At 48.4% G+C, this 27,365-nt stretch overlaps 1 protein-coding gene across 1 annotated transcript in view; it reads left to right on the forward strand.

Moving 5' to 3' along the window:
• The window catches only part of LOC139411221 (formin-2-like), a 145,439-nt gene that overhangs the window by 17,212 nt on the left and 100,862 nt on the right, over positions 1–27,365 (forward strand). Inside the window, exons 4-9 of the mRNA XM_071157272.1 lie at positions 1,541–1,713; positions 13,940–14,096; positions 15,370–15,381; positions 17,356–17,417; positions 18,048–19,246; positions 24,239–24,383. Of these exons, the coding sequence (XP_071013373.1) occupies positions 1,541–1,713; positions 13,940–14,096; positions 15,370–15,381; positions 17,356–17,417; positions 18,048–19,246; positions 24,239–24,383 (1,748 nt within the window). The remainder of the gene's footprint in view (positions 1–1,540; positions 1,714–13,939; positions 14,097–15,369; positions 15,382–17,355; positions 17,418–18,047; positions 19,247–24,238; positions 24,384–27,365) is intronic.

The following is a 27,365-nucleotide window of genomic DNA, read 5'->3' on the forward strand; positions in this document are numbered from 1 at the left end:
CCCCCCCCCACCTTCTGATGTTCCCAGAATCTCTGTTAACCAAGGGATTTTTAAATGTCACATCAGTAGGGTAGAGCGAGGAAAAAGGGGGGAGAGGTATTTATGACTGTCATAAACCTACCCCCAAGGCCAACGTCATGACAGGCCCTAGCCCTCACCCTCCGATCCAACAGGTCCCAAAAGTGCTCAATGGGATTTATATCCGGCCTCTACGCTGGCCATGGCAGAACACTGACATTCCTGTCTTGTAGGAAGTCACGCACAGAACGAGCATTATGGCGGGTGGCATTGTCATGTTGGAGGGTCATGTCAGGATGAGCCTGCAGGAAGGGTACCACATGAGGGAGGAGGATGTCTTCCCTGTAACGCACAGTGTTGAGATTGCCTGCAATGACAACAAGTTCAGTCCTATGATGCGACACACCGCCCCAGACCATGACAGACCCTCTACCTCCAACTCGATCCCGCTCCAGTGTACAGGCCTCGGTGTAACGCTCATTCCTTCGATGATAAACGTAAATCCGACCATCACACGTGGTGAGACAAAACCGCGACTCGTCAGTGAAGAGCACTTTGCCAGTCCTGTCTGGTCCAACGATGGTGGATTTGTGCCCATAGACAATGCTGTTGTCGGTGATGTCTGGTGAGGACCTGCCTTACAACAGGCCTACAAGCCCTCAGTCCAGCCTCTCTCAGCCCATTGTGGACAGTCTGAGCACTGATGGAGGGATTGTGCGTTCCTGGTGTAACTCAGGCAGTTGTTGCTGTCCTGTACCTGTCCCGCAGGTATGATGTTCAGATGTACCGATCCTGTGCAGGTGTTCTTCCACTGCGAGGACGATCAGCTGTCCGTCATGTCTCCCTGTAGCGCTGTCTTATGTGTCTCACAGTACGGACATTGCAATAAATTGCCCAGGCCACATCTGCAGTCCTCATGCCTCCTTGCAGCATGTCTAAGGCACGTTCACACAGATGAGCAGGGACCCTGGGCATCTTTCTGTTGGTGTTTTTCAAGTCAGTAGAAAGGCCTCTTCAGTGTCCTAAATATTCATTACTGTGACCTTAATTGCCTACCGTGTGTAAGCTGTTGGTGTCTTAACGACCGTTCCACAGGTGCATGTTCATTAATTGTTTATGGTTCATTGAACAAGCATGGGAAACCGTGTTTAAACCCTTTACAATGAAGATCTGTGAAGTTATTTGGATTTCTATGAATGATCTTTGAATGACAGGGTCCTGAAAAAGGGACGTGTTTTTAAAATATATATATATATATATATATATATAACACACACACGTATGTCTGGTTGACTCTAGGTCTACTGTAGTAATATTGATGTGTCTAACTCCTGGTCGTACTCTGCTAGAGAAGTTGTTAGACTAGTAATATTGCTGTCTCTCTCTCTCTACCTCCAGGTCGTACTCTCCTAGAGAAGTTGTTAGACTAGTAATATTGATGTCTCTCTCTCTACCTCCAGGTCGTACTCTGCTAGAGAAGTTGTTAGACTAGTAATATCGATGTCTCTCTGTCTACCTCCAGGTCGTACTCTCCTAGAGAAGTTGTTCCTACAACAGGAAGATGCCCAGCCAGAGGAAGCTGAGAAGCTGTGTTCTCGGATTCTGGCCATGGGTCTGTTACTACCCTTCACTGACTGCTTCAGAGACACAATAGGAGGGTCCAACCCACAACTCGCTGCGCCATGCAAGTTCCACGTGAGTGTCATATCCTATACCAGGGCCTTCAACCCTGTTCCTGGAGAGAGACCCTCCTGTAGGTTTTCACTCCAACCCTGTTCCTGGAGAGAGACCCTCCTGTAGGTTTTCACTCCAACTCTGTTCCTGGAGAGAGACCCTCCTGTAGGTTTTCACTCCAACCCTGTTCCTGGAGAGAGACCCTCCTGTAGGTTTTCACTCCAACTGTAGTTACCCGATTCTACTTAATTATTAGGATCAAGTGTTCTAGATTAGGTCTGGAGCAGGACAGGTACCAGAGGTCAGGGCCCACTGTTACTTCCCAAGTGGCACAGCTGTCAGAAGTTAGCTTCTTGATTCTACTTGAGACGCATATGTCTCAAGTAGGCACCTGGAAATGCAAATGCGCTACGCTAAATGCTAAATGTACTCGTTTAAACTCAAACCTTGATCAAAATTCACAAGCAGGGTATTGAATTAAAGCTACACTCGTTGTGAACCTAGCCAACAAGTCAGATTTTTAAAATGCTTTTCGGCGAAAGCATGAGAAGGTATTATCTGATAGCATGCACCACCTGAAAATGCCTGAATGCGACGTAAACAAAGACTCTGCTTATCCGACGCAGCACAAAACGCAGAAATAAAATATAAAACATTCATTACCTTTGACGAGCTTCTTTCTTGGCACTCCTATATGCCCCATAAACATCACTATTGGGTCTTTTTTTCGTTTAAATCGGTCCATATATACCCAAAATAGCTTTCTATGGAAGCTGTGTCATTCAGAAAAAAACATCGTTTTTTAACGCTGCGTCATTTTTTTAAATTAAAAAAGTCGACGATAAACTTTCACAAAACACTTCGAAATCCTTTTGTAATCCAACTTTAGGTATTAGTAAACGTTTATAATCTATCAAAATGATTACAGGGCGATGTATATTCAATAGCTCCTCGTGTGCAAATCAATGCCTGCCCATGTCCACATTAACAACATCCGGGTGGAGACTGGAAGAAACGGAAGCCAGATAGATGGATTTTCCAACAATAAATTCAATTGAAAATGACGACAATGGCGACATCGTGTGGAATTTTTATGAATTGCATGCAGGTCGATATTAAATTTTGTCCTCTTTTAACAACTCATGGAAGTGACTTATGGAAATTATTTTTAGCTTTCAGAGAGCAGTTTTTCTTGCGTTTTTCAATGAAACACACGATCTGTTATAGTCACAGCCGTGATTTAACCAGTTTTAGAAACTTCAGTGTTTTCTATCCACACATACTAATCATATGCATATACTATATTCCTGGCATGAGTAGCAGGACGCTGAAAAGTTGCGCAATTTTTAACAGAATGTTCGAAAAAGGAGGGGGTAGAAGTAAGAGGTTCTAAGGCACTGCATCTGATACGTTCACTACAGTCTCTGGTTCGAGTCCAGGCTGTGTCCCATAGGGCGGTGCCCAATTGTCCCAGCATCGTCCAGGTTTTGCCGGGGCAGGCCGTCATTGTAAACACTGACTTGCCTCGTTAAATAAATAAAGTTCAGTCCCATTGTGTTGATATGCAGTATGCTAGACAGTAAATATTCCCCTGGTTCAGTCCCATTGTGTTGATATGCAGTATTCTAGACAGTAAATATCCCATTGTGTTATGCATTATGCTAGACAGTAAATATCCCATCTTGTTGATATGCAGTATGTTTGACAGTAAATATCCCCCAGGTTCAGTCCCATTGTGTTGATATACAGTATGTTAGACAATAATTATTCCCCAGGTTCCGTCCCATTGTGTTGATATGCAGTATGTTAGACAGTAAATATTCCCCAGGTTCAGTCCCATTGTGTTATGCAGTATGTTAGACAGTAAATATTCCCCAGGTTCAGTCCCATTGTGTTATGCAGTATGTTAGACAGTAAATATCCCATCTTGTTGATATGCAGTATGTTAGACAGTAAATATCCCCCTGGTTCAGTCCCATTGTGTTGATATGCAGTATGTTAGACAGTAAATATCCCATTGTGTTATGCAGTATGTTAGACAGTAAATATTCCCCTGGTTCAGTCCCATTGTGTTGATATGCAGTATGTTAGACAGTAAATATCCCATTGTGTTATGCAGTATGCTAGACAGTAAATATCCCATTGTGTTATGCAGTATGCTAGACAGTAAATATCCCATTGTGTTATGCAGTATGCTAGGCAGTAAATATCCCATTGTGTTATGCAGTATGCTAGACAGTAAATATCCCATTGTGTTATGCAGTATGTTAGACAGTAAATATTCCCCTAGTTCAGTCCCATTGTGTTATGCTGTATGCTAGACAGTAAATATTCCCCTGGTTCAGTCTCTTAAAATTAGCATATTCCCATTTGGAGGGATCATGTTATCTGTGTTGTTGGAGGTGATTGGTTGGCATGTCTTTTGGCTGTGATGTGATGGTGTCTTCAAAGAGCTCTGACACGGCACACACACACCATCTGCCCAGTGTGTCGTGTTTGGACTATATTTCCCAGCAGCCTTTTGTAACCCGAGTACCACCTTATCACAGCATCGCCGTCATGCTGGGTATCTGCATCAGTCTGCAGCACACAGCAGTCTTCTGTTACCGTTACACTCAGGGGGTGAAAGTAAGGCGGTCTGGTACGGCGTCTTGGTAAAATAAATAGTGGTGGGGCGCCGTACCTGTAAAACTTGAGCCCGTCACAATTAACACATGTTCAAAAATATACTATCGTCTGCTACACCGTTAACATTACTGCATGTCAGCCGCGGGACGAATGAGTGAATTGACTGGAAACCGGGTGGTTTCACTCCAAATGGCGTTGTGGTTTGAGGAGCACACTTACACATTGTCAAGGTGGAGATGAGTGAATTGACTGGAAACCGGGTGGTTTCACTCCAAATGGCGTTGTGGTTTGAGGAGCACACTTACACATTGTCAAGGCGGAGATGAGTGGCGGAGACCAAGGCTCGCACGGACAACAGTGGATGCATCAATTCAGGCTACACGTGTAGACCTAATGACTGACTGTCGCAGAACAGCAGTACAGTAGCCTACACATAGACCTAATGACTGACTGTCGCAGAACGGCAGTACAGTAGCCTACACGTAGACCTAATGACTGACTGTCGCAGAACGGCAGTACAGTAGCCTACACGTAGACCTAATGACTGACTGTCGCAGAACGGCAGTACAGTAGCCTACACGTAGACCTAATGACTGACTGTCGCAGAACGGCAGTACAGTAGCCTACACGTAGACCTAATGACTGACTGTCGCAGAACGGCAGTACAGTAGCCTACACGTAGACCTAATGACTGACTGTCGCAGAACGGCAGTACAGTAGCCTACACGTAGACCTAATGACTGACTGTCGCAGAACGGCAGTACAGTAGCCTACACGTAGACCTAACGACTGACTGTCGCAGAACGGCAGTACAGTAGCCTACACGTAGACCTAACGACTGACTGTCGCAGAACGGCAGTACAGTAGCCTACACGTAGACCTAACGACTGACTGTCGCAGAACGGCAGTACAGTAGCCTACACGTAGACCTAATGACTGACTGTCGCAGAACGGCAGTACAGTAGCCTACACGTAGGCCTAACGACTGACTGTCGCAGAACGGCAGTACAGTAGCCTATACGTAGACCTAATGACTGACTGTCGCAGAACGGCAGTACAGTAGCCTACACGTAGACCTAATGACTGACTGTCGCAGAACGGCAGTACAGTAGCCTACACGTAGATCTAACGACTGACTGTCGCAGAACGGCAGTACAGTAGCCTACACGTAGACCTAACGACTGACTGTCGCAGAACGGCAGTACAGTAGCCTACACGTAGACCTAACGACTGACTGTCGCAGAACGGCAGTACAGTAGCCTACACGTAGACCTAACGACTGACTGTCGCAGAACGGCAGTACAGTAGCCTACACGTAGACCTAATGACTGACTGTCGCAGAACGGCAGTACAGTAGCCTACACGTAGACCTAACGACTGACTGTCGCAGAACGGCAGTACAGTAGCCTACAAGTAGACCTAATGACTGACTGTCGCAGAACGGCACTACAGTAGCCTACACGTAGACCTAATGACTGACTGTCGCAGAACGGCAGTACAGTAGCCTACACGTAGACCTAACGACTGACTGTCGCAGAACGGCAGTACAGTAGCCTACACGTAGACCTAACGACTGACTGTCGCAGAACGGCAGTACAGTAGCCTACACGTAGACCTAACGACTGACTGTCGCAGAACGGCAGTACAGTAGCCTACACGTAGACCTAACGACTGACTGTCGCAGAACGGCAGTACAGTAGCCTACACGTAGACCTAATGACTGACTGTCGCAGAACGGCAGTACAGTAGCCTACCCGTAGACCTAACGACTGACTGTCGCAGAACGGCAGTACAGTAGCCTACACGTAGACCTAATGACTGACTGTCGCAGAACGGCAGTACAGTAGCCTACACGTAGACCTAATGACTGACTGACTCGCAGAACGGCATTACAGTAGCCTACACGTAGACCTAATGACTGACTGTCGCAGAACGGCAGTACAGTAGCCTACACGTAGACCTAATGACTGACTGTCGCAGAACGGCAGTACAGTAGCCTACACGTAGACCTAACGACTGACTGTCGCAGAACGGCAGTACAGTAGCCTACACGTAGACCTAACGACTGACTGTCGCAGAACGGCAGTACAGTAGCCTACACGTAGACCTAATGACTGACTGTCGCAGAACGGCAGTACAGTAGCCTACACGTAGACCTAACGACTGACTGTCGCAGAACGGCAGTACAGTAGCCTACACGTAGACCTAATGACTGACTGTCGCAGAACGGCAGTACAGTAGCCTACACGTAGACCTAATGACTGACTGTCGCAGAACGGCAGTACAGTAGCCTACACGTAGACCTAACGACTGACTGTCGCAGAACGGCAGTACAGTAGCCTACACGTAGACCTAACGACTGACTGTCGCAGAACGGCAGTACAGTAGCCTACACGTAGACCTAACGACTGACTGTCGCAGAACGGCAGTACAGTAGCCTACACGTAGACCTAACGACTGACTGTCGCAGAACGGCAGTACAGTAGCCTACACGTAGACCTAATGACTGACTGTCGCAGAACGGCAGTACAGTAGCCTACCCGTAGACCTAACGACTGACTGTCGCAGAACGGCAGTACAGTAGCCTACACGTAGACCTAATGACTGACTGACTCGCAGAACGGCAGTACAGTAGCCTACACGTAGACCTAATGACTGACTGTCGCAGAACGGCAGTACAGTAGCCTACACGTAGACCTAATGACTGACTGTCGCAGAACGGCAGTACAGTAGCCTACACGTAGACCTAACGACTGACTGTCGCAGAACGGCAGTACAGTAGCCTACACGTAGACCTAATGACTGACTGTCGCAGAACGGCAGTACAGTAGCCTACACGTAGGCCTAACGACTGACTTTCGCAGAACGGCAGTACAGTAGCCTACACGTAGGCCTAACGACTGACTTTCGCAGAACGGCAGTACAGTAGCCTATACGTAGACCTAATGACTGACTGTCGCAGAACGGCAGTACAGTAGCCTACACGTAGACCTAATGACTGACTGTCGCAGAACGGCAGTACAGTAGCCTACACGTAGACCTAATGACTGACTGTCGCAGAACGGCAGTACAGTAGCCTACACGTAGACCTAACGACTGACTGTCGCAGAACGGCAGTACAGTAGCCTACACGTAGACCTAACGACTGACTGTCGCAGAACGGCAGTACAGTAGCCTACACGTAGACCTAACGACTGACTGTCGCAGAACGGCAGTACAGTAGCCTACACGTAGACCTAACGACTGACTGTCGCAGAACGGCAGTACAGTAGCCTACACGTAGACCTAACGACTGACTGTCGCAGAACGGCAGTACAGTAGCCTACACGTAGACCTAACGACTGACTGTCGCAGAACGGCAGTACAGTAGCCTACACGTAGACCTAACGACTGACTGTCGCAGAACGGCAGTACAGTAGCCTACACGTAGACCTAACGACTGACTGTCGCAGAACGGCAGTACAGTAGCCTACACGTAGACCTAATGACTGACTGTCGCAGAACGGCAGTACAGTAGCCTACACGTAGACCTAACGACTGACTGTCGCAGAACGGCAGTACAGTAGCCTACACGTAGACCTTCCTATGGAAGTGTTATTTTGTGAGTGAAGGAATAAAGGCTGGTAGCCTAAAGGGGACGCCTTTTTTGTTAAGTGATTGTTTGACGGATGAAAACGTCATGACTGGTTGTGTTTCTACCACGTTAAAGGTATAGGCGGCGTGTCCATAAGGCCAGGGGTAGGAAAAGCTTTCCCTGAAGAAAATGGGTTTAAATCGCCAAAATTAAAGGCCCAGCCTAATTAGCTTGCTTCTGTGTGCGATAAATATATATATCTCACACACACACACACAAATATATATATAAATTAAATATATATCACACACATACACAAATATATATAGATTAAATATATATATCACACACACAAATATATATATATAAATTAAATATATATCACACACATACACATATATATATAAATAAATAAATAAATACAATCATTTAAAATAGGCTACTACACCAGAAAGCACAACTTGGCCACAGAGGATCATTAGCTACGTTAAGCTGTTGATTGTTTTAAGCCTAGAGTAAGAAGGGCCTGCAATCTGGGCAGCAGAGCTGCAAATACCAAACATATTGTCGTTTTGGGCAGCAGCGCTGCAAATACCAAACACATTGTCGTTTTGCAACCCAGTCATGCGTATCGCAATATTTTAAAAATACATTCACGGAAAAACTGTTTGGAAAGCAAATTACTATTGCTGTAACGAGAAGACAATGAAAAAACTCCAATCGGTCTTTTAGTTATCACAATTCTTAACTTAATTGAGTAGCTTATCTTATTTTTTTGTAGCTTATCTTATTAGCACCAGCGAAGAAAATCGTGCATATTCACTGTCTCTATCGTTGGGTCAGTGACACTTTAGTTTGTTTTTGGACAATCATTTCCTCCTCCAGGTTGGATGGACGTTTATAATGTATTTGTCTCCCCTTTTCGTAGGCCTTTTATATCAATCAGACTTCATTTTTATTGATTAGAGTCAGCAGAGTAGGCTACTCCGTACAAAATGCTGTGCGTTCCTTACCAGTAAGAAATTAAATCAAGTTTCATCGCTGATTACACTATGCTATCTGGATGTCGGTAAGTCGCTATGCCCTCTGGGTGTCGGCCGGCCGCTATGCCCTTTAGGTATGGTTCTGCTGAGTTCGAGTGCTCTGAGCTCTATACCACAACGCTAATGGCTGTGATGCTACCTGCAACAAGAGCCACCTTGTTGTTATGGTGACAATGCCACAGTGAAAGTCATAAATGCTTGAGGATGCGGAGTCAGTGTTCTTAGTGTCTCTCTGGAGGGACCAGTCTCCTGCCTAGCTGTTGGTACAGTGTGTCTCTGGAGGGACCAGTCTCCTGGCTAGCTGTTGGTACAGTGTGTCTCTCTGGAGGGACCAGCCTCCTGCCTAGCTGTTGGTACAGCGTCTCTCTGGAGGGACCAGCCTCCTGGCTAGCTGTTGGTACAGTGTGTCTCTCTGGAGGGACCAGTCTCCTGGCTAGCTGTTGGTACAGTGTGTCTCTCTGGAGGGACCAGCCTCCTGGCTAGCTGTTGGTACAGTGTGTCTCTCTGGAGGGACCAGTCTCCTGGCTAGGTGTTGGTACAGTGTCTCTCTGGAGGGACCAGTCTCCTGGCTAGCTGTTGGTACAGTGTGTCTCTCTGGAGGGACCAGTCTCCTGGCTAGCTGTTGGTACAGTGTGTCTCTCTGGAGGGACCAGTCTCCTGGCTAGGTGTTGGTACAGTGTCTCTCTGGAGGGACCAGCCTCCTGGCTAGCTGTTGGTACAGTGTGTCTCTCTGGAGGGACCAGCCTCCTGGCTAGCTGTTGGTACAGTGTGTCTCTCTGGAGGGACCAGCATCCTGGCTAGCTGTTGGTACAGTGTGTCTCTCTGGAGGGACCTGCCTCCTGGCTAGCTGTTGGTACAGTGTGTCTCTCTTGAGGGACCAGCCTCCTGCCTAGCTGTTGGTACAGTGTGTGTCTCTCTGGAGGGACCAGTCTCCTGGCTAGTTGTTGGTAGTGTGTGTCTCTCTGGAGGGACCAGTCTCCTGGCTAGCTGTTGGTACAGTGTGTATCTCTGGAGGGACCAGTCTCCTGGCTAGCTGTTGGTACAGTGTGTATCTCTGGAGGGACCAGTCTCCTGGCTAGCTGTTGGTACAGTGTGTCTCTCTGGAGGGACCAGTCTCCTGGCTAGCTGTTGGTACAGTCTGTCTCTGTAGGGACCAGTCTCCTGGCTAGCTGTTGGTACAGTGTGTCTCTGGAGGGACCAGCCTCCTGGCAAGCTGTTGGTTCAGTGTGTCTACTGCATGTTGTAGCGATAACAGAGAACGACAGCCCTTTTGCACTCCCTCCCTGCCTGACTTATGTTCACCTTAGAGATATACAGATGGGACCGGTTTCAGATTGTAGCCTGATGCTATAATATGGCCATGGGAAAACTAAGGCAAAGTGTAGCTGATTACAGACAGGAAAGGCTGGAACCGGGCAGCTCTCAGGCTTTGACCTGTGAATATCTGATCATTCTCTGCCCTTCCTCTCCCCTCTCCTCCCTGTGCAGCACAGAGCAGCAGCATAGAGAAGGAGAAAGCGTAGTCATAAAGCAACCTGATCTGACTGCAAGCCGTCCCATCAGCCTGTGCAAAAACCTGGTGACTTGCCTGAAGCTACTATGACAGCAGGGAGAAGAGACGAGTCCACTATATCAGGCTCTCTGAGTCTGGACTGGTCAGAGTTACCATGAGAACAGGAGGGGAGGGCAGCGACGCCCAATGTTTCTGGGGACTGCTGCAGTTTCACAGAGGATGCAGCATCTTAGGGAGTTTTCAGGATCGCAGACCGGTGACAGGAAAGAAGTGCCAGACCGGCAGTAACTCACTGCATTGTCAGAAGAGGAACAGCAGAGCAGAGGGAAAAAACACCACCGTTTACATCCCTGAGGAATAAAACACCACCGTTTACCACCTCGAGGGATTTGTTGATTTTATTTTTCTAAAATGCAAACTCCACATTTTTCCCTCAGCGGTCTTGGCGATGATGGAATACCTACATGTTCCAAACAGGAAGTGCAGAGAGCTGAGTCCGGAGGCTATGCGCCATAAAATTCAATATTCTGTCCAGGAACTGACAGATTAAAGCAGACAAGGACATGGCGTATATGTCAGAGTCAGGCGTAGAGACCGATGGGGGCTCTTCCTCCACCTCCCTGGCTCTAGGTAATGATGATGTGGGGGCCTCTGAGTGTGTGGTGCTGTCTCGGGTTCCTGAGCTAGTCCGAGAGCTACTAACCATCAATGGCCAGGGAAGAGGGGAGGAGAGGGAGAGGAGGCTGGACCTAGCATGGCTCAAACTCAAACAGACTGTCCGCAGGAAATGCAACCTGTTTGAGCACCTGCAGGTTAGCATGGGAGCAATATGCACAAGGCTGTGTCTGTCCAAAGTATGGTAGCACCCTATTCCCTATGTAGTGCACTACTTTTGACCAGGGGACATTTGGGACAGGTCCTTTTGTTCTTCGATCTAACATTGTCGGGAGTAGGCTGCAGTATAAGAGGATTGGAGGTTTCTACATTAATATCTAAGGGGCATAACATTTCCACACCCTAATTGTAGTGTAACCAATACTAATTTTGCCTATGCTAGGCCTATAGTATATCTAAACATATTTCTTTCAATGACTTGATTCACCACCAATAATTACATTTAGATGATTGGAGGACTCTAAATTAATATCTAAGGGGCATTTTCAGTTAGGGTCTCTGAGAATATCTAAGGGACTTTTATATAGTTCTAAATGCATTAATAATCACTTTGTTTAAAAAATAACTATATTGGAGATTTCATTTTCATTTAACCTCGAGTGAGTGAGGAAAAATGCAGTTCTTGAACATGAGGTGAGACATTCTCACTAATTTGTAAATAAAGCCAGTTTGTTATTTAGAATTATTCATTTCTGGAGAAACTTAACTTGATTATTTAGGAGACATCACTTGCTTATATTCAGTCAACACATATATCTTAAGAATAGAAGGCTATATATAACAATATTTGAGATTATTTCATTAAAAAAAATAACGGTGAGCAATTGTAATCTGAATAAAGGCAAAAATAATTTTATAAAGGCCACAATATAGCCCTGCTAATAGCCATAATGACGCTGTACAACGTGCTCCGCTAATAGCCATAATGACGCTGTACAACGTGACCGTGTGTTTGAAGGAGTATTTTCCAGTAAGCAACAATTTGTTTGCCTTCGTTAGACAACTTTGTTCCAATATTTCTGTAATTCAGTGATATTTATTCCCATAGTAATTCATTATGGATCCATAACTAAATCAACATCTGCATTTTGAAAGATTATTTTTATAATTTTATTAACAAAAGCATAAAGATGCTGATGAGGAAATAGAGTACTATACAGTATATGCTTTCACATTTGGGTAATAAAGCATTTAAAGCAGTTTGAAGAAAAGCCACCTGCATTTGTTTATTAGGTGACTATGCAGTCTGACAAGTAAACACAGCCTACAATACATACTGTAGTAAACATGGGAAAGTCCCTAATTTCTTACATAAGGGAGAGCAGGCCATGTCCAGACTTTCTCAGTGACCTCAAGTACCTTCAATAATTGCTGTACTAGAGAATTCGGGCATGTGGGAGACCGGGGTTCAATTCCCCGACAGGGAGAAAGGAGTAGACTGTCCTTGTAAATAAATATGTTAACTGATTTCATGTGTTATTTCATAGTTTTGATGTCTTCACTATTATTCTACAATGTAGAAAATTGTACAAAAAAATAAAAAATCCTGGAATGAGTAGGTGTGTCCAAACTTTTGACTGGTACTCGCTTAATTAATTAATTGAATATTATGGTGTTTCTATTCCAAGAAACTAAAAACCCTCTGGGTTTGCATTAGGATGGAGCGGAAAATATGGCGTTGTACAACGTAACGGTCGGTAGTACAGTACTGGGCTATTTAGCTAAAGAATCCCAATGTCGTGCTGGCAGGGCACGCGGGAGACTGGGGTTCAAGTCCCCGACAGGGAGGAAGGAGTAGACTGTCCTTGTAAATTTGAATTTGTTGACTTGCGTAGTAAAATAAGTTACGCTAAGAGCATGACATTTATACACCCTAATTTTCTAATTCTAGTCCAACCAATACCCAAACCGAGATTCCGTTCAAATAACAATCTCATTCATTTATCAAGACCAGTCCTCATGCTTGTCTCAGAGCAGCGTGAAACGGTGCAAAAATAGTTGTAGGCTTTTGCTTCTTTACTTCAATATTCTCTTTAAATTACCTACACCACTTTTAACAGCACATGACTCAACACTAGTGAGACTCATGTCTCCTACATTATTAGTTACATTGTTTTAGTTTGAACCTGCAGACCGACACTAAGAACAGAACAGCGGGAATCTTTCCCTAGTCAGTGCCTTTTATTAGTGCAATGCCCCTTAAATATTTAGGAGATTTGTTACAAATCAGCAAGAAAAAGGCCATTCTTAAACATGGGGTGAGACGTTGTTACTAATTTATTAAAAAAGCCTGTTTGTTATTTAGAATTATTTATTTGTTTTTAGAGGGAGAAATGCATTGTCTTAGACCGTTGCGTCACTCAGGCGCTGTACAACGTGACCGGTCGGGAGTGGCCTACACTACTACTAATACTACTACAGTAAGATAAATAATCCTAACAAATAAAATAATAAAAACCTTTGTGTAACAACAGTTTTAGTAAGTAATACTGATAGTCGTGCACAATTATCAGTTTCAATTTCGGTTTATGTCGCCTGTTCATTGTCAGTTAGACACAGTAGGACCCAAAAGCACAATCAGTGCTCTAACTCCCCCTTGCGCTGGTCTGGAGCAATGAAGTGACGCAGGGTACCGTACTAAACCACAAATTACCTCTAAGTCCCACGGCGTAAGCTCACAACTTTTTAAAGGAGGAACCACTGTTCTACTGTCCCCTAACAGCATTATATCTCCTCTTTTGTCCTCTGTTGTCCCCTTATGCTATTTTATCTTATGTCCTCATGTATGCCATATTATCTCCCTCTCTCCCCCAGCAAGACCAGCTGTACACGTGGGCAGCGGTCAGCCAGCCCCCCCACTCCATGGAACACTTTGAGGGCCGGGCCCCCCTCCCTGGGCACCTGAAGACCCTGTGGCCCCCACCCAGACCTGTGGGAGACGATAGACCAGGCCTCATGTACACCGAGGAGGGTAGGGGCCCTCACCACATCCATATAGATACTATTATACTGTAGAGACTAGATCTCAAACAGCTAACTACTGTAACAGACCAGGTCTCATTACACATTGTTATACGTTCTACCAAGGTGGGAAGGTGCCCTCATCAAAACAGTTACTAACTTCAGACTGTTGTACTTGTTTTCTCCTTTAACTCTTACTAGCGCTGATTTTGCAGATGGAGTCTAGAAACGTTAACTTCCTTAGTCAGGGTGGAGAGCTTGTAGCCTCGTTCCTTAGCCAGGGTGGAGAGCTCGTTCCTTAGCCAGGGTGGGGAGCTCGTTCCTTAGTCAGGGTGGAGAGCTCGTAGCCTCGTTCCTTAGCCAGGGTGGGGAGCTCGTAGCCTCGTCCCTTAGCCAGGGTGGGGAGCCCGTAGCCTCGTTCCTTAGTCAGGGTGGAGAGCTTGTAGCCTCGTTCCTTAGCCAGGGTGGAGAGCTCGTAGCCTCATCCCTTAGCCAGGGTGGAGAGCTCGTAGCCTCGTCCCTTAGCCAGGGTGGAGAGCTCGTAGCCTCGTCCCTTAGCCAGGGTGGAGAACTCGTAGCCTCGTCCCTTAGCCAGGGTGGGGAGCTCGTAGCCTCGTCCCTTAGCCAGGGTGGGGAGCTCGTAGCCTCGTCCCTTAGCCAGGGTGGGGAGCTCGTAGCCTCGTCCCTTAGCCAGGGTGGGGAGCTCGTAGCCTCGTCCCTTAGCCAGGGTGGGGAGCTCGTAGCCTCGTCCCTTAGCCAGGGTGGGGAGCTCGTAGCCTCGTCCCTTAGCCAGGGTGGGGAGCTCGTAGCCTCGTCCCTTAGCCAGGGTGGGGAGCTCGTAGCCTCGTCCCTTAGCCAGGGTGGGGAGCTCGTAGCCTCGTCCCTTAGCCAGGGTGGGGAGCTCGTAGCCTCGTCCCTTAGCCAGGGTGGGGAGCTCGTAGCCTCGTCCCTTAGCCAGGGTGGGGAGCCCGTAGCCTCGTCCCTTAGCCAGGGTGGGGAGCTCGTAGCTTCGTCCCTTAGCCAGGGTGGGGAGCTCGTAGCCTCGTCCCTTAGCCAGGGTGGGGAGCTCGTAGCCTCGTCCCTTAGCCAGGGTGGAGAGCTCGTAGCCTCGGCTTTTGTTCTGTTAGAGTTGTGCTTCCTGTTTTATACCAGTGGTTTTAAGAGGACGTTGCGTCTCTGTGCCTTGATACATATGACCGGCGGGAATTTAACCCAACAGTGTAGATTTAAGGAAAGACTTGTTTCTAATCTGGATCTCTTCTTTCCTGCTCTGATACCTTTAGAGGGCGATGAAGGTAAGTTACATTGTGAATGTGTTTCTGCATGGTCATTTAACTCTTTCTTTTTGGACTTGCTCGTCATCTGTCTGTAGTCCCACATGCTATTGAAAGGGCCAAGGTTGCATAGCAACAATGAGTCAGTGCTTAGGCAGGCAAAAATGGATTGATATTCTGAGCACAGCTTTCCCCTCCCTTTCTCCCGACAAACATCCTGTACTCTTTCCCCCCGACAAACATCCTGTACTCTTTCCCCCCGACAAACATCCCGTACTCTTTCCCCCCGACAAACATCCCGTACTCTTTCCCCCCGACAAACATCCCGTACTCTTTCCCCCCGACAAACATCCCGTACTCTTTCCCCCCGACAAACATCCCCGTACTCTTTCCCCCCGACAAACATCCCGTACTCTTTCCCCCCGACAAACATCCCGTACTCTTTCCCCCCGACAAACATCCCGTACTCTTTCCCCCCGACAAACATCCCGTACTCTTTCCCCCCGACAAACATCCCGTACTCTTTCCCCCCGACAAACATCCCGTACTCTTTCCCCCCGACAAACATCCCGTACTCTTTCCCCCCGACAAACATCCCGTACTCTTTCCCCCCGACAAACATCCCGTACTCTTTCCCCCCGACAAACATCCCGTACTCTTTCCCCCCGGCAAACATCCCGTACTCTTTCCCCCCGGCAAACATCACGTACTCTTTCCCCCCGGCAAACATCCCGTACTCTTTCCCCCCGACAAACATCCCGTACTCTTTCCCCCCGACAAACATCCCCCCCCGACAAACATCCCGTACTCTTTCCCCCCGACAAACATCCCCCCCCGACAAACATCCCGTACTCTTTCCCCCCGACAAACATCCCGTACTCTTTCCCCCCGACAAACATCCCGTACTCTTTCCCCCCGACCAACATCCCGTACTCTTTCCCCTCGGCAAACATCCCCCCCCCTGACAAACACCCCCCCCGACAAACATCCCGTACTCTTTCCCCCCGACAAACATCCCGTACTCTTTCCCCCCGACAAACATCCCCCCCCCGACAAACATCCCGTACTCTTTCCCCCCGACAAACATCCCGTACTCTTTCCCCCCGACCAACATCCCGTACTCTTTCCCCTCGGCAAACATCCCCCCCCCTGACAAACACCCCCCCCGACAAACATCCCGTACTCTTTCCCCCCGACAAACATCCCGTACTCTTTCCCCCCGACAAACATCCCCCCCCCGACAAACATCCCGTACTCTTTCCCCCCGACAAACATCCCGTACTCTTTCCCCCCGACAAACATCCCCCCCACCCGACAAACATCCCGTACTCTTTCCCCCCGACAAACATCCCGTACTCTTTCCCCCCGACAAACATCCTGTACTCTTTCCCCTCGGCAAACTACGCCCCCCCGACAAACACCCCCCCGACAAACATCCCCCCCCCCCGACAAACATCCTGTACTCTTTCCCCCGACAAACATCCCCCCCCCCCCCCGACAAACATCCCGTACTCTTTCCCCTCGGCAAACATCCCCCCCCCCGACAAACACCCCCCCCCCGACACACATCCTGTGTGTCCTTGCTGCTGAGTCTAACACCTAAAAGAAAACAGGCTGCTAGATGTAATGTTGCTTTTCCCCTAACTATTGGTTTGATGTGACATTAGGCTTTAAACAACTTTTGATGTTCACATTAAATGTACATTTTCATTTCATTCTAAGAAACACAATGCATGATGGTACGGATTGTGAATTGAAGTAATCATTGTATCACATATCATCCAGTAGCATGTTGTCTGGTCTAGTTGACTGCATGGTTGTATTCTGGTAGTGATTAATACCAGTAGAAAGTGGTCTGGTCTAGTTGACTGCATGGTTGTATTCTGGTAGTGATTAATACCAGTAGAAAGTGGTCTGGTCTAGTTGACCGTACATGGTTGTGGTTGTATTCTGGTTGTGATAATATAGAAGTATCCCGTCTCTCTCTTCCTACAGAACACCAGGCAGCCATCTTGGGGCTGAAGAGACATCAGAGGGAAGAAGTCGGCCAACTTCAGGTCAGTCACCCTATTCTCCCTAGTCTCCCTATCCCTAGTCTCCCTAGTCAGTAGGGAATCATCCAACCCTACCTGAGAGGTTCTCTATAGGACTGTACGGTCTTTCCCTTTGGAGAGAATAGCATCATGAATAGCCCTGGCCTCTTTCACCTGATTAACCACAAGGGGGCAGCATCCACTAAGAGTTGTACTAGTTTAGTGGAATACTCTTAATAGCAGTTCTAAGTGAGGGTCTTGGTGTGTGTGGACCAGTACCTGGCAGACTCTGACCTCTCCCTTGTTTATCTCTTATCTGTGTCTCCTAGAGATGCTCCTTGTTGTTGAAGTATTGTCCTTCTGAAAACCGCCATCTTGTCCCATATGAAGTCATTTAGCTCCTCTACAAGAAGCCCTGCCTCTAACAATAATACGTTGAATATAACATTGTTCTCCTTCTGGTTATAAAACAGTTAACATATTGCTTTAAAGGTTTATATGAACACTGTTTTCCTCTCGCTCTCTGGCCCCCCCCTCTCTCGCTCTCTGGCCCCCCCCTCTCTCGCTCTCTGGCCCCTCGCTCTCTGGCCCCCCCTCTCTCGCTCTCTGGCCCCCCCTCTCTCGCTCTCTGGCCCCCCCTCTCTCGCTCTCCAGGAGGAGTCAGTGCTGAAAACAGTGAAGCTGAAAGAGGAGCACGTCAATGTGATCCAGCAGTTAGAACAGACCATTGAGGACCTGCGGACTAAGATAGCTGAGCTGGAGGAACAGCACCCCCTGCTGGACAGAGATATTATTAGTATGGAGCCGGAGGCTGGTGTGGAGGGGGATCTGTACCGGGAGGTCTGTCATGTAGACCTACAGACTGAGGAGAGGATAGTGAAGGAGGTCTGTCATGTAGACCTACAGACTGAAGAGAGGATGGTGAAGGTCTGTCATGTAGACCTACAGACTGAAGAGAGGATAGTGAAGGAGGTCTGTCATGTAGACCAGCAGACTGACTGTCTCCTGAGTTGTCTGGAGGCCAAGTCTGTCCAGACGTCGCCTATGGAGGAAAGCTATAAGTTTAAAGTGCCTTTACCGGACCAGATGCCACCCTTGTTTGTGAACGAGGCTGGAGGAGAGTCCTCTTTGTCTTCCTCCTGTTCCCTGAAACTCCCCCCAGAACTGGCCCTGTCCCTACCCATACCCTTCTCCCCCAAGGTCGCACCAGCATTTGTCTGTACGTGCCAACAGCAGCAGAGTGGCAATAAACCCCCCCCACCACCTCCTTTACCTGGTCACTCCATGGCTCCTCCTCCACCACCACCTCTACCAGGGGGTGCAATGCCCCCACCACCTCCTCCACCTCCTCTACCAGGGGGTGCAATGCCTCCACCACCTCCTCCACCTCCTCTACCAGGGGGTGCAATGCCTCCACCACCTCCTCCACCTCCTCTACCAGGGAGTGCAATGCCCCCACCACCTCCTCCACCTCCTCTACCAGGGAGTGCAATGCCCCCACCACCTCCTCCACCTCCTCTACCAGGGGGTGCAATGCCCCCACCACCCCCTCCTCTCCCTGGCATGGGGATGGCACCTCCACCCCCTCCCTTACCTGGGATGATGGGGATGGGCCCTCCCCCACCCCCTCCACCATTACCTGGGATGGGTGGACCTCCTCCTCCTCCTCCTCCTGGCTGTGGCCCTCCTCCACCATGTGCCCTGGGCTCCCTGGTCCCTCCGTTGCCCATGGGACTGTATGCTCTAGGCATGGCCCAGGAGAAACCTCCCCGGAAAGGAGTGGTGGAGCCCCCCAGACCCATGAAACCTCTCTACTGGACCAGGATACAGCTCAACTCAGCTCAACACAAAAAGTAATCAATCAATCAAATGTATTTAACAAGACGTTTGTTTTATTTCAGCAGTTGTTTCTAAAGCTTTATACTAAAAAGTTATCATATAACTATGCTAGTTACATAAACATCTGGACCTGTATTCACTAAGACTTTAGAGTAGGAGTGGTGATCTAGGATCAGGTCATAAAGAGTCTCAGTAGGAGTGGTGATCTAGGATCAGGTCAAAGTCTCAGTAGGAGTGGTGATCTAAGATCAGGTCATAAAGAGTCTCAGTAGGAGTGGTGATCTAGGATCAGATCATAAATAGTCTCAGTAGGAGTGGTGATCTAGGATCAGGTCATAGTCTCAGTAGGAGTGGTGATCTAGGATCAGGTCATAAAGAGTCTCAGTAGGAGTGGTGATCTAGGATCAGGTCATAGTCTCAGTAGGAGTGGTGATCTAGGATCAGGTCATAAAGAGTCTCAGTAGGAGTGGTGATCTAGGATCAGGTCATAAAGAGTCTCAGTAGGAGTGGTGATCTAGGATCAGGTCATAGTCTCAGTAGGAGTGGTGATCTAGGATCAGGTCATAGTCTCAGTAGGAGTGGTGATCTAGGATCAGGTCATAGTCTCAGTAGGAGTGGTGATCTAGGATCAGGTCATAAAGAGTCTCAGTAGGAGTGGTGATCTAGGATCAGGTCATAAAGAGTCTCAGTAGGAGTGGTGATCTAGGATCAGGTCATAAAGAGTCTCAGTAGGAGTGGTGATCTAGGATCAGGTCATAAAGAGTCTCAGTAGGAGTGGTGATCTAGGATCAGGTCATAAAGAGTCTTAGTTCCACTTCATTATGATTAAAGATGGAAAACTGATCCTAGATCTGCAGTCTTATTCTGAGAAGCTTTGTGGGCCTTGCTGTATTGTTCCAGACCATGTCCCCGACTAAAGAGGATCCTGTTCAGCGTTTATGATAGTGTGGACAAGGCTGTTTCTCAAAATGCAGGAGGGTCGGAGTACGAGTCCGAATCAAAGTATGTGAAACGGAGGACACTTCTCAGATGCATACGCCATTTTGTACATATTTTTAAAGCATCCCCTGCCGCCCCAGCATGCTACTGGGGCGGCAGGGTAGCCTAGTGGTTAGAGCGTTGGACTAGTAACCGGAAGGTTGCAAGTTAAAATCCCCGAGCTGACTGAATGACAGATTTTTAACCCACTAGGCCGTCATTGAAAATAAGAATTTGTTCTTAACTGACTTGCCTAGTTAAATAAAGGTAAAATAAAATAAATAAAATAAAGCATCAAGTTTCAACAAAGTATGCACAGAAAAATGACGAGTACACTATGCAACGTTTCTTGAAATCAGATGGCGGACATTATTTGAGCTAAAGCGCGAGAAAGTAATCGCCAACTTCGAAATGAAATGTTGCCTGTTCATGTTGATGGGGATAACTGGCTAGCTGCTACTGTTGATGGGGCTAACTGGCCAGATACCCACAAATAATTTACCTTTACATTTAGGGGGAGTGCTGCTCGGCGTGAGGTAATACAGTAGGGGGAGTGCTGCTCAGCGTGAGGCAATACAGTAGAGGGAGTGCTGCTCAGCGTGAGGTAATACAGTAGGGGGAGTGCTGCTCAGCGTGAGGCAATACAGTAGAGGGAGTGCTGCTCAGCGTGAGGTAATACAGTAGGGGGAGTGCTGCTCAGCGTGAGGCAATACAGTAGAGGGAGTGCTGCTCAGGCAATATTTTAATCTTGATATGTTACATCCATACTATGTTAATTTTGGCACATTTACCTGCCTACAATGCATAAATGTGCATAGATAGCAAGCCCATAGTAAGTCAAAAGGGCTAACTGGCTAGCTACTACTGTTAATAGGGCTAACTGGCTAGCTGCTACTGTTGATAGGGCTAACTGACTAGCTACTACTGTTATTAGGGCTAACTGGCTAGCTGCTACTGTTGATGGGGATAACTGGCTAGCTACTACTGTTATTAGGGCTAACTGGTTAGCTGCTACTGTTGATAGGGCTAACTGGCTAGCTACTACTGTTAATAGGGCTAACTGGCTAGCTGCTACTGTTGATAGGGCTAACTGACTAGCTGCTACTGTTGATGGGGATAACTGGCTAGCTGCTACTGTTGATGGGGATAACTGGCTAGCTGCTACTGTTGATAGGGCTAACTGGCTAGCTGCTACTGTTGATAGGGCTAACTGACTAGCTGCTACTGTTGATAGGGCTAACTGACTAGCTGCTACTGTTGATGGGGATAACTGGCTAGCTGCTACTGTTGATGGGGATAACTGGCTAGCTGCTACTGTTGATGGGGATAACTGGTTAGCTACTACTGTTAATAGGGCTAACTGGCTAGCTGCTACTGTTGATAGGGCTAACTGGCTAGCTGCTACTGTTGATGGGGATAACTGGCTAGCTGCTACTGTTGATGGGGCTAACTGGCTAGCTGCTACTGTTGATGGGGCTAACTGGCTAGCTTCTACTGTTGATGGGGATAACTGGGAGGGAGTGCTGCTCAGGCAATATTTTAATCTTGATATGTTACATCCATACTATGTTAATTTTGGCACATTTACCTGCCTACAATGCATACATGTGCATAGATAGCGAGCCCATAGTAAGTCAAAAGGGCTAACTGGCTAGCTACTACTGTTAATAGGGCTAACTGGCTAGCTGCTACTGTTGATAGGGCTAACTGACTAGCTGCTACTGTTGATGGGGATAACTGGCTAGCTGCTACTGTTGATGGGGATAACTGACTAGCTGCTACTGTTGATGGGGCTAACTGGCTAGCTGCTACTGTTGATGGGGATAGCTGCTACTGTTGATGGGGCTAACTGGCTAGCTGCTACTGTTGATGGGGATAGCTGCTACTGTTGATGGGGATAGCTGCTACTGTTGATGGGGATAGCTGCTACTGTTGATGGGGATAGCTGCTACTGTTGATGGGGATAGCTGCTACTGTTGATGGGGATAGCTGCTACTGTTGATGGGGATAGCTGCTACTGTTGATGGGGCTAGCTGCTACTGTTGATGGGGCTGGCTGCTACTGTTGATGGGGCTGGCTGCTACTGTTAGCCAGCCAGATACCCACAAATAATTTACATCTACCTTGCATAACATTTAGGGGGAGTGCTGCTCGGCGTGAGGTAATACAGTAGGGGGAGTGCTGCTCGGCGTGAGGTAATACAGTAGGAGGAGTGTTGCTCAGCGTGAGGCAATACAGTAGAGGGAGTGCTGCTCAGCGTGAGGTAGTACAGTAGGGGGAGTGCTGAGGTAATACAGTAGGGGGAGTGCTGAGGTAATACAGTAGGGGGAGTGCTGAGGTAATACAGTAGAGGGAGTGCTGCTCAGCGTGAGGTAATACAGTAGGGGGAGTGCTGCTCAGTGTGAGGTAATACAGTAGGGGGAGTGCTGCTCAGCGTGAGGTAATACAGTAGGGTGAGCGCTGCTCTGCGTGAGGTAATACAGTAGGGTGAGCGCTGCTCGGCGTGAGGTAATACAGTAGGGGGAGTGCTGCTCTGCGTGAGGTAATACAGTAGGGGGAGTGTGAGGTAATACAGTAGGGGGAGTGCTGCTCTGCGTGAGGTAATACAGTAGGGGGAGTGCTGCTCTGCGTGAGGTAATACAGTAGGGGGAGTGCTGCTCGGCGTGAGGTAATACAGTAGGGGGAGTGCTGCTCTGCGTGAGGTAATACAGTAGGGGGAGTGCTGCTCAGCGTGAGGTAATACAGTAGGGGGAGTGCTGCTCGGCGTGAGGTAAGACAGTAGGGGGAGTGCTGCTCTGCGTGAGGTAATACAGTAGAGGGAGTGCTGCTCAGCGTGAGATTGAAGGTCTAATTTAAGGTTTTATGTGTTCTCCACACTCTCGTCCTCATATGAACGTACTCAAGAGAACTCGGAGCATCAGTGTGTGTGGAGCACGGTAGAATGCATATTGAGAAACACCATTAACACAGTGAAATTAAAGAAAGATGTGTTGGAAGTGAAGCCGATGTTTGAATGAAAAACGGGTGTTGCGCAGGCAGCATACAGCAGACTGCATCCTCTCTGATTGGCTGGAGAAGAGCTTTGGAGGTCTGCATCCTCTCTGATTGGCTGGAGAAGAGCTTTGGAGGCCTGTTTCCTCTCTGATTGGCAGGAGAAGAGCTTTGCAGGTATCGATTGATGGTAGAATGGATACTTAGTACTGACATCAATTGATGGTGGATAGAATAGTTAGTACTGACATCGGTTGATGGTAGAATGGATACTTAGTACTGACATCGGTTGATGGTAGAATGGATACTTAGTACTGACATCAATTGATGGTGGATAGAATACTTAGTACTGACATCGGTTGATGGTAGAATGGATACTTAGTACTGACATCAATTGATGGTAGAGAGAATACTTAGTACTGACATTGGTTGATGGTAGAATGGATACTTAGTATTGACATCGATATTTCTCACTCAAGGTGTAGTACTGGGGCTCATATGTTTACTGAACAACAATGTAAGCGTAAATATTTCAAAGATTTTACTGAGTTACAGTTTCATATAAGGAAATCGGTCAATTTAAATAAAAACATTAGGCCGTAATATATGGATTTCACCTGATTGGCTGGGTGCGCAGCCGGGGGCATAGGCCTCCCAAGTTGGTTGAGAACAAATTCTCTGGCAACGACTCTGGTGGACGTTCCTGCAGTCAGCATACCAATTGCACAAATCTTCAAAGCGAGACATTTGTTGTGTTGTGACAAAACTGCACATATTTTAGAGTGGACTTTGCATTGTCCCCAGCACGAGGTGCACCTGTGTAATGATCATGCTGTTTTAATCAGCTTCTTGATATGCCACACCTGTCAGGTGGATGGATTACCTTGATAAAGGAGAAATTCTGACTTAACAGGGATGTCAACTAATATGTGCAAATCATTTGAGTGAAATAAGGTTTTTGTGCATCTGGAACATTTCTGGGATCTTTTAGTAAAGATCCAACAGTCACAACCTCACTAACTCTTCCCTCATCCTAGAGAGGTGAGCACGTCGCTGGTCTGGGACAAGATACAGGAGCCTGATGTGAACTTTGAGGAGTTCGTAGAGCTGTTCTCCAAGACTGCTGTGAAGGAGAAGAAGAAACCCCTGTCAGATACCATCACCAAGTCTAAAGCCAAACAGGTGAGATCAGATACCCTCCCCTGTCCTATTTACCCCTGTCAGATACCATCACCAAGTCTAAAGCCAAACAGGTGAGATCAGATACCCTCCCCTGTCCTATTTACCCCTGTCAGATACCATCACCAAGTCTAAAGCCAAACAGGTGAGATCAGATACCCTCCCCTGTCCTATTTACCCCTGTCAGATACCATCACCAAGTCTAAAGCCAAACAGGTGAGATCAGATACCCTCCCCTGTCCTATTTACCCCTGTCAGATACCATCACCAAGTCTAAAGCCAAACAGGTGAGATCAGATACCCTCCCCTGTCCTATTTACCCCTGTCAGATACCATCACCAAGTCTAAAGCCAAACAGGTGAGATCAGATACCCTCCCCTGTCCTATTTACCCCTGTCCTATTTTACCCCTGTCAGGTCCCCGTGTCCCCTGTCCCCCTGTCCTGTCCTCCTGTCCTGTCCGTGTCCCCTGTCCTCCTGTCCTGTCCCAGTGTCCCCTGTCCTCCTGTCCTGTCCCAGTGTCCCCTGTACTCCTGTCCTGTCCCAGTGTCCCCTGTCCTCCTGTCCGTGTCCCCTGTCCTCCTGTCCGTGTCCCCTGTCCTGTCCGTGTCCCCTGTCCTCCTGTCCTGTCCGTGTCCCCTGTCCTCCTGTCCTGTCCCAGTGTCCCCTGTCCTCCTGTCCTGTCCCAGTGTCCCCTGTCCTCCTGTCCTGTCCCAGTGTTCCCTGTCCTCCTGTCCTGTCCCAGTGCCCCCTGTCTAATTGTCCAATCACCCTTATGTAGTTCTCCATTTCATCCTTCCTTCTAGCTGTTCTGTTGTTCTCCTTCAGTTGAACTGTCTGGGTTCTGGGGTTTCTACTGACCTGGGAACTGTCTGGGGTGGTTTCTACTGAACTGGGAACTGTCTGGGTTCTGGGTTTTCTACTGACCTGGGAACTGTCTGGGTTCTGGGTTTTCTACTGACCTGGGAACTGTCTGGGTTCTGGGTTTTCTACTGACCTGGGAACTGTCTGGGTTCTGGGTTTTCTACTGACCTGGGAACTGTCTGGGTTCTGGGTTTTCTACTGACCTGGGAACTGTCTGGGGTGGTTTTCTACTGACCTGGGAACCGTCTGGGGTGGTTTCTACTGACCTGGGAACCTTCTGGGGTGGTTTCTACTGACCTGGGAACCTTCTGGGGTGGTTTCTACTGACCTGGGAACTGTCTGGGGTGGTTTCTACTGACCTGGGAACTGTCTGGGGTGGTTTCTACTGACCTGGGAACTGTCTGGGGTGGTTTCTACTGACCTGGGAACTGTCTGGGGTGGTTTCTACTGACCTGGGAACTGTCTGGGGTGGTTTCTACTGACCTGGGAACTGTCTGGGGTGGTTTCTACTGACCTGGGAACTGTCTGGGGTGGTTTATACTGACCTGGGAACTGTCTGGGGTGGTTTCTACTGACCTGGGAACTGTCTGGGGTGGTTTCTACTGACCTGGGAACTGTCTGGGGTGGTTTCTACTGAACTGGGAACTGTCTGGGTGGTTTCTACTGACCTGGGAACTGTCTGGGGTGGTTTCTACTGACCTGGGAACTGTCTGGGGTGGTTTCTACTGAACTGGGAACTGTCTGGGGGGGGTTTCTACTGACCTGGGAACTGTCTGGGGTGGTTTCTACTGAACTGGGAACTGTCTGGGGGGGTTTCTACTGACCTGGGAACTGTCTGGGGTGGTTTCTACTGACCTGGGAACTGTCTGGGGGGGTTTCTACTGAACTGGGAACTGTCTGGGGTGGTTTCTACTGAACTGGGAACTGTCTGGGGGGGTTTCTACTGACCTGGGAATGGATGTGATTAAAGGTCCCTGTCGCTTTAGGCTCAGTTCTCCACTACTAAACATTTGTGCAGAATTTCTGACTGTCCTCCTGAAGAGGAAATCACGATCAGTCCTGGCTCTGCGGCTCGGTCTGAGGATCAGTCCTGGTTCTGCGGCTCGGTCTGAGGATCAGTCCTGGCTCTGCGGCTCGGTCTGAGGATCAGTCCTGGCTCTGCGGCTCGGTCTGAGGATCAGTCCTGGCTCTGCGGCTCGGTCTGATCAGTCCTTTTGATCAGGGCCCAATGTAAGGAACATGGTGCCATTGTGGAGGCAGACCGTGTAGCCAAGTCTAACCATCTAAACCATGTTCAGATGATGTGATTTCATCTGAGCTCCGCAGAGCTTGTTGTTTTGACAGGCCGTTCAATCACACTGTGTTTTGACTGGAGTAGGAGAACGAGGATCTGTCATCAATAAAGAACAACGCTACAGGGAAGCCCACATGGACACACACCACACACACACCACACCACACACACCTCACACACCAGTCTGTAGCTGATCTGAGCAGTCCAGGCCTGTATAGTGTGGCTCTGAGGGTCGGTCCTGCCCTGTATAGTGTGGCTCTGAGATTCAGTCCCGGCCTGTATAGTCTGAGGGTTCAGTCCCGGCCTGTATATTCTGAGGGTTCGGTCCCGGCCTGTATAGTCTGAGGGTTCGGTCCCGGCCTGTATAGTCTGAGGGTTCGGTCCCGGCCTGTATAGTCTGAGGGTTCGGTCCCGGCCTGTATAGTCTGAGGGTTCTGTCCCGGCCTGTATAGTCTGAGGGTTCGGTCCCGGCCTGTATAGTCTGAGGGTTCGGTCCCGGCCTGTATAGGCTGAGGGTCCGGTCCCGGCCTGTATAGGCTGAGGGTCCGGTCCCGGCCTGTATAGGCTGAGGGTTCGGTCCCGGCCTGTATAGGCTGAGGGTTCGGTCCCGGCCTGTATAGGCTGAGGGTTCGGTCCCGGCCTGTATAGGCTGAGGGTTCGGTCCCGGCCTGTATAGGCTGAGGGTTCGGTCCCGGCCTGTATAGGCTGAGGGTTCGGTCCCGGCCTGTATAGGCTGAGGGTTCGGTCCCGGCCTGTATAGGCTGAGGGTTCGGTCCCGGCCTGTATAGGCTGAGGGTTCGGTCCCGGCCTGTATAGGCTGAGGGTTCG

This window comes from Oncorhynchus clarkii, chromosome 1 (assembly GCF_045791955.1).
Source record: "Oncorhynchus clarkii lewisi isolate Uvic-CL-2024 chromosome 1, UVic_Ocla_1.0, whole genome shotgun sequence".
Lineage (NCBI taxonomy): Eukaryota > Metazoa > Chordata > Actinopteri > Salmoniformes > Salmonidae > Oncorhynchus > Oncorhynchus clarkii.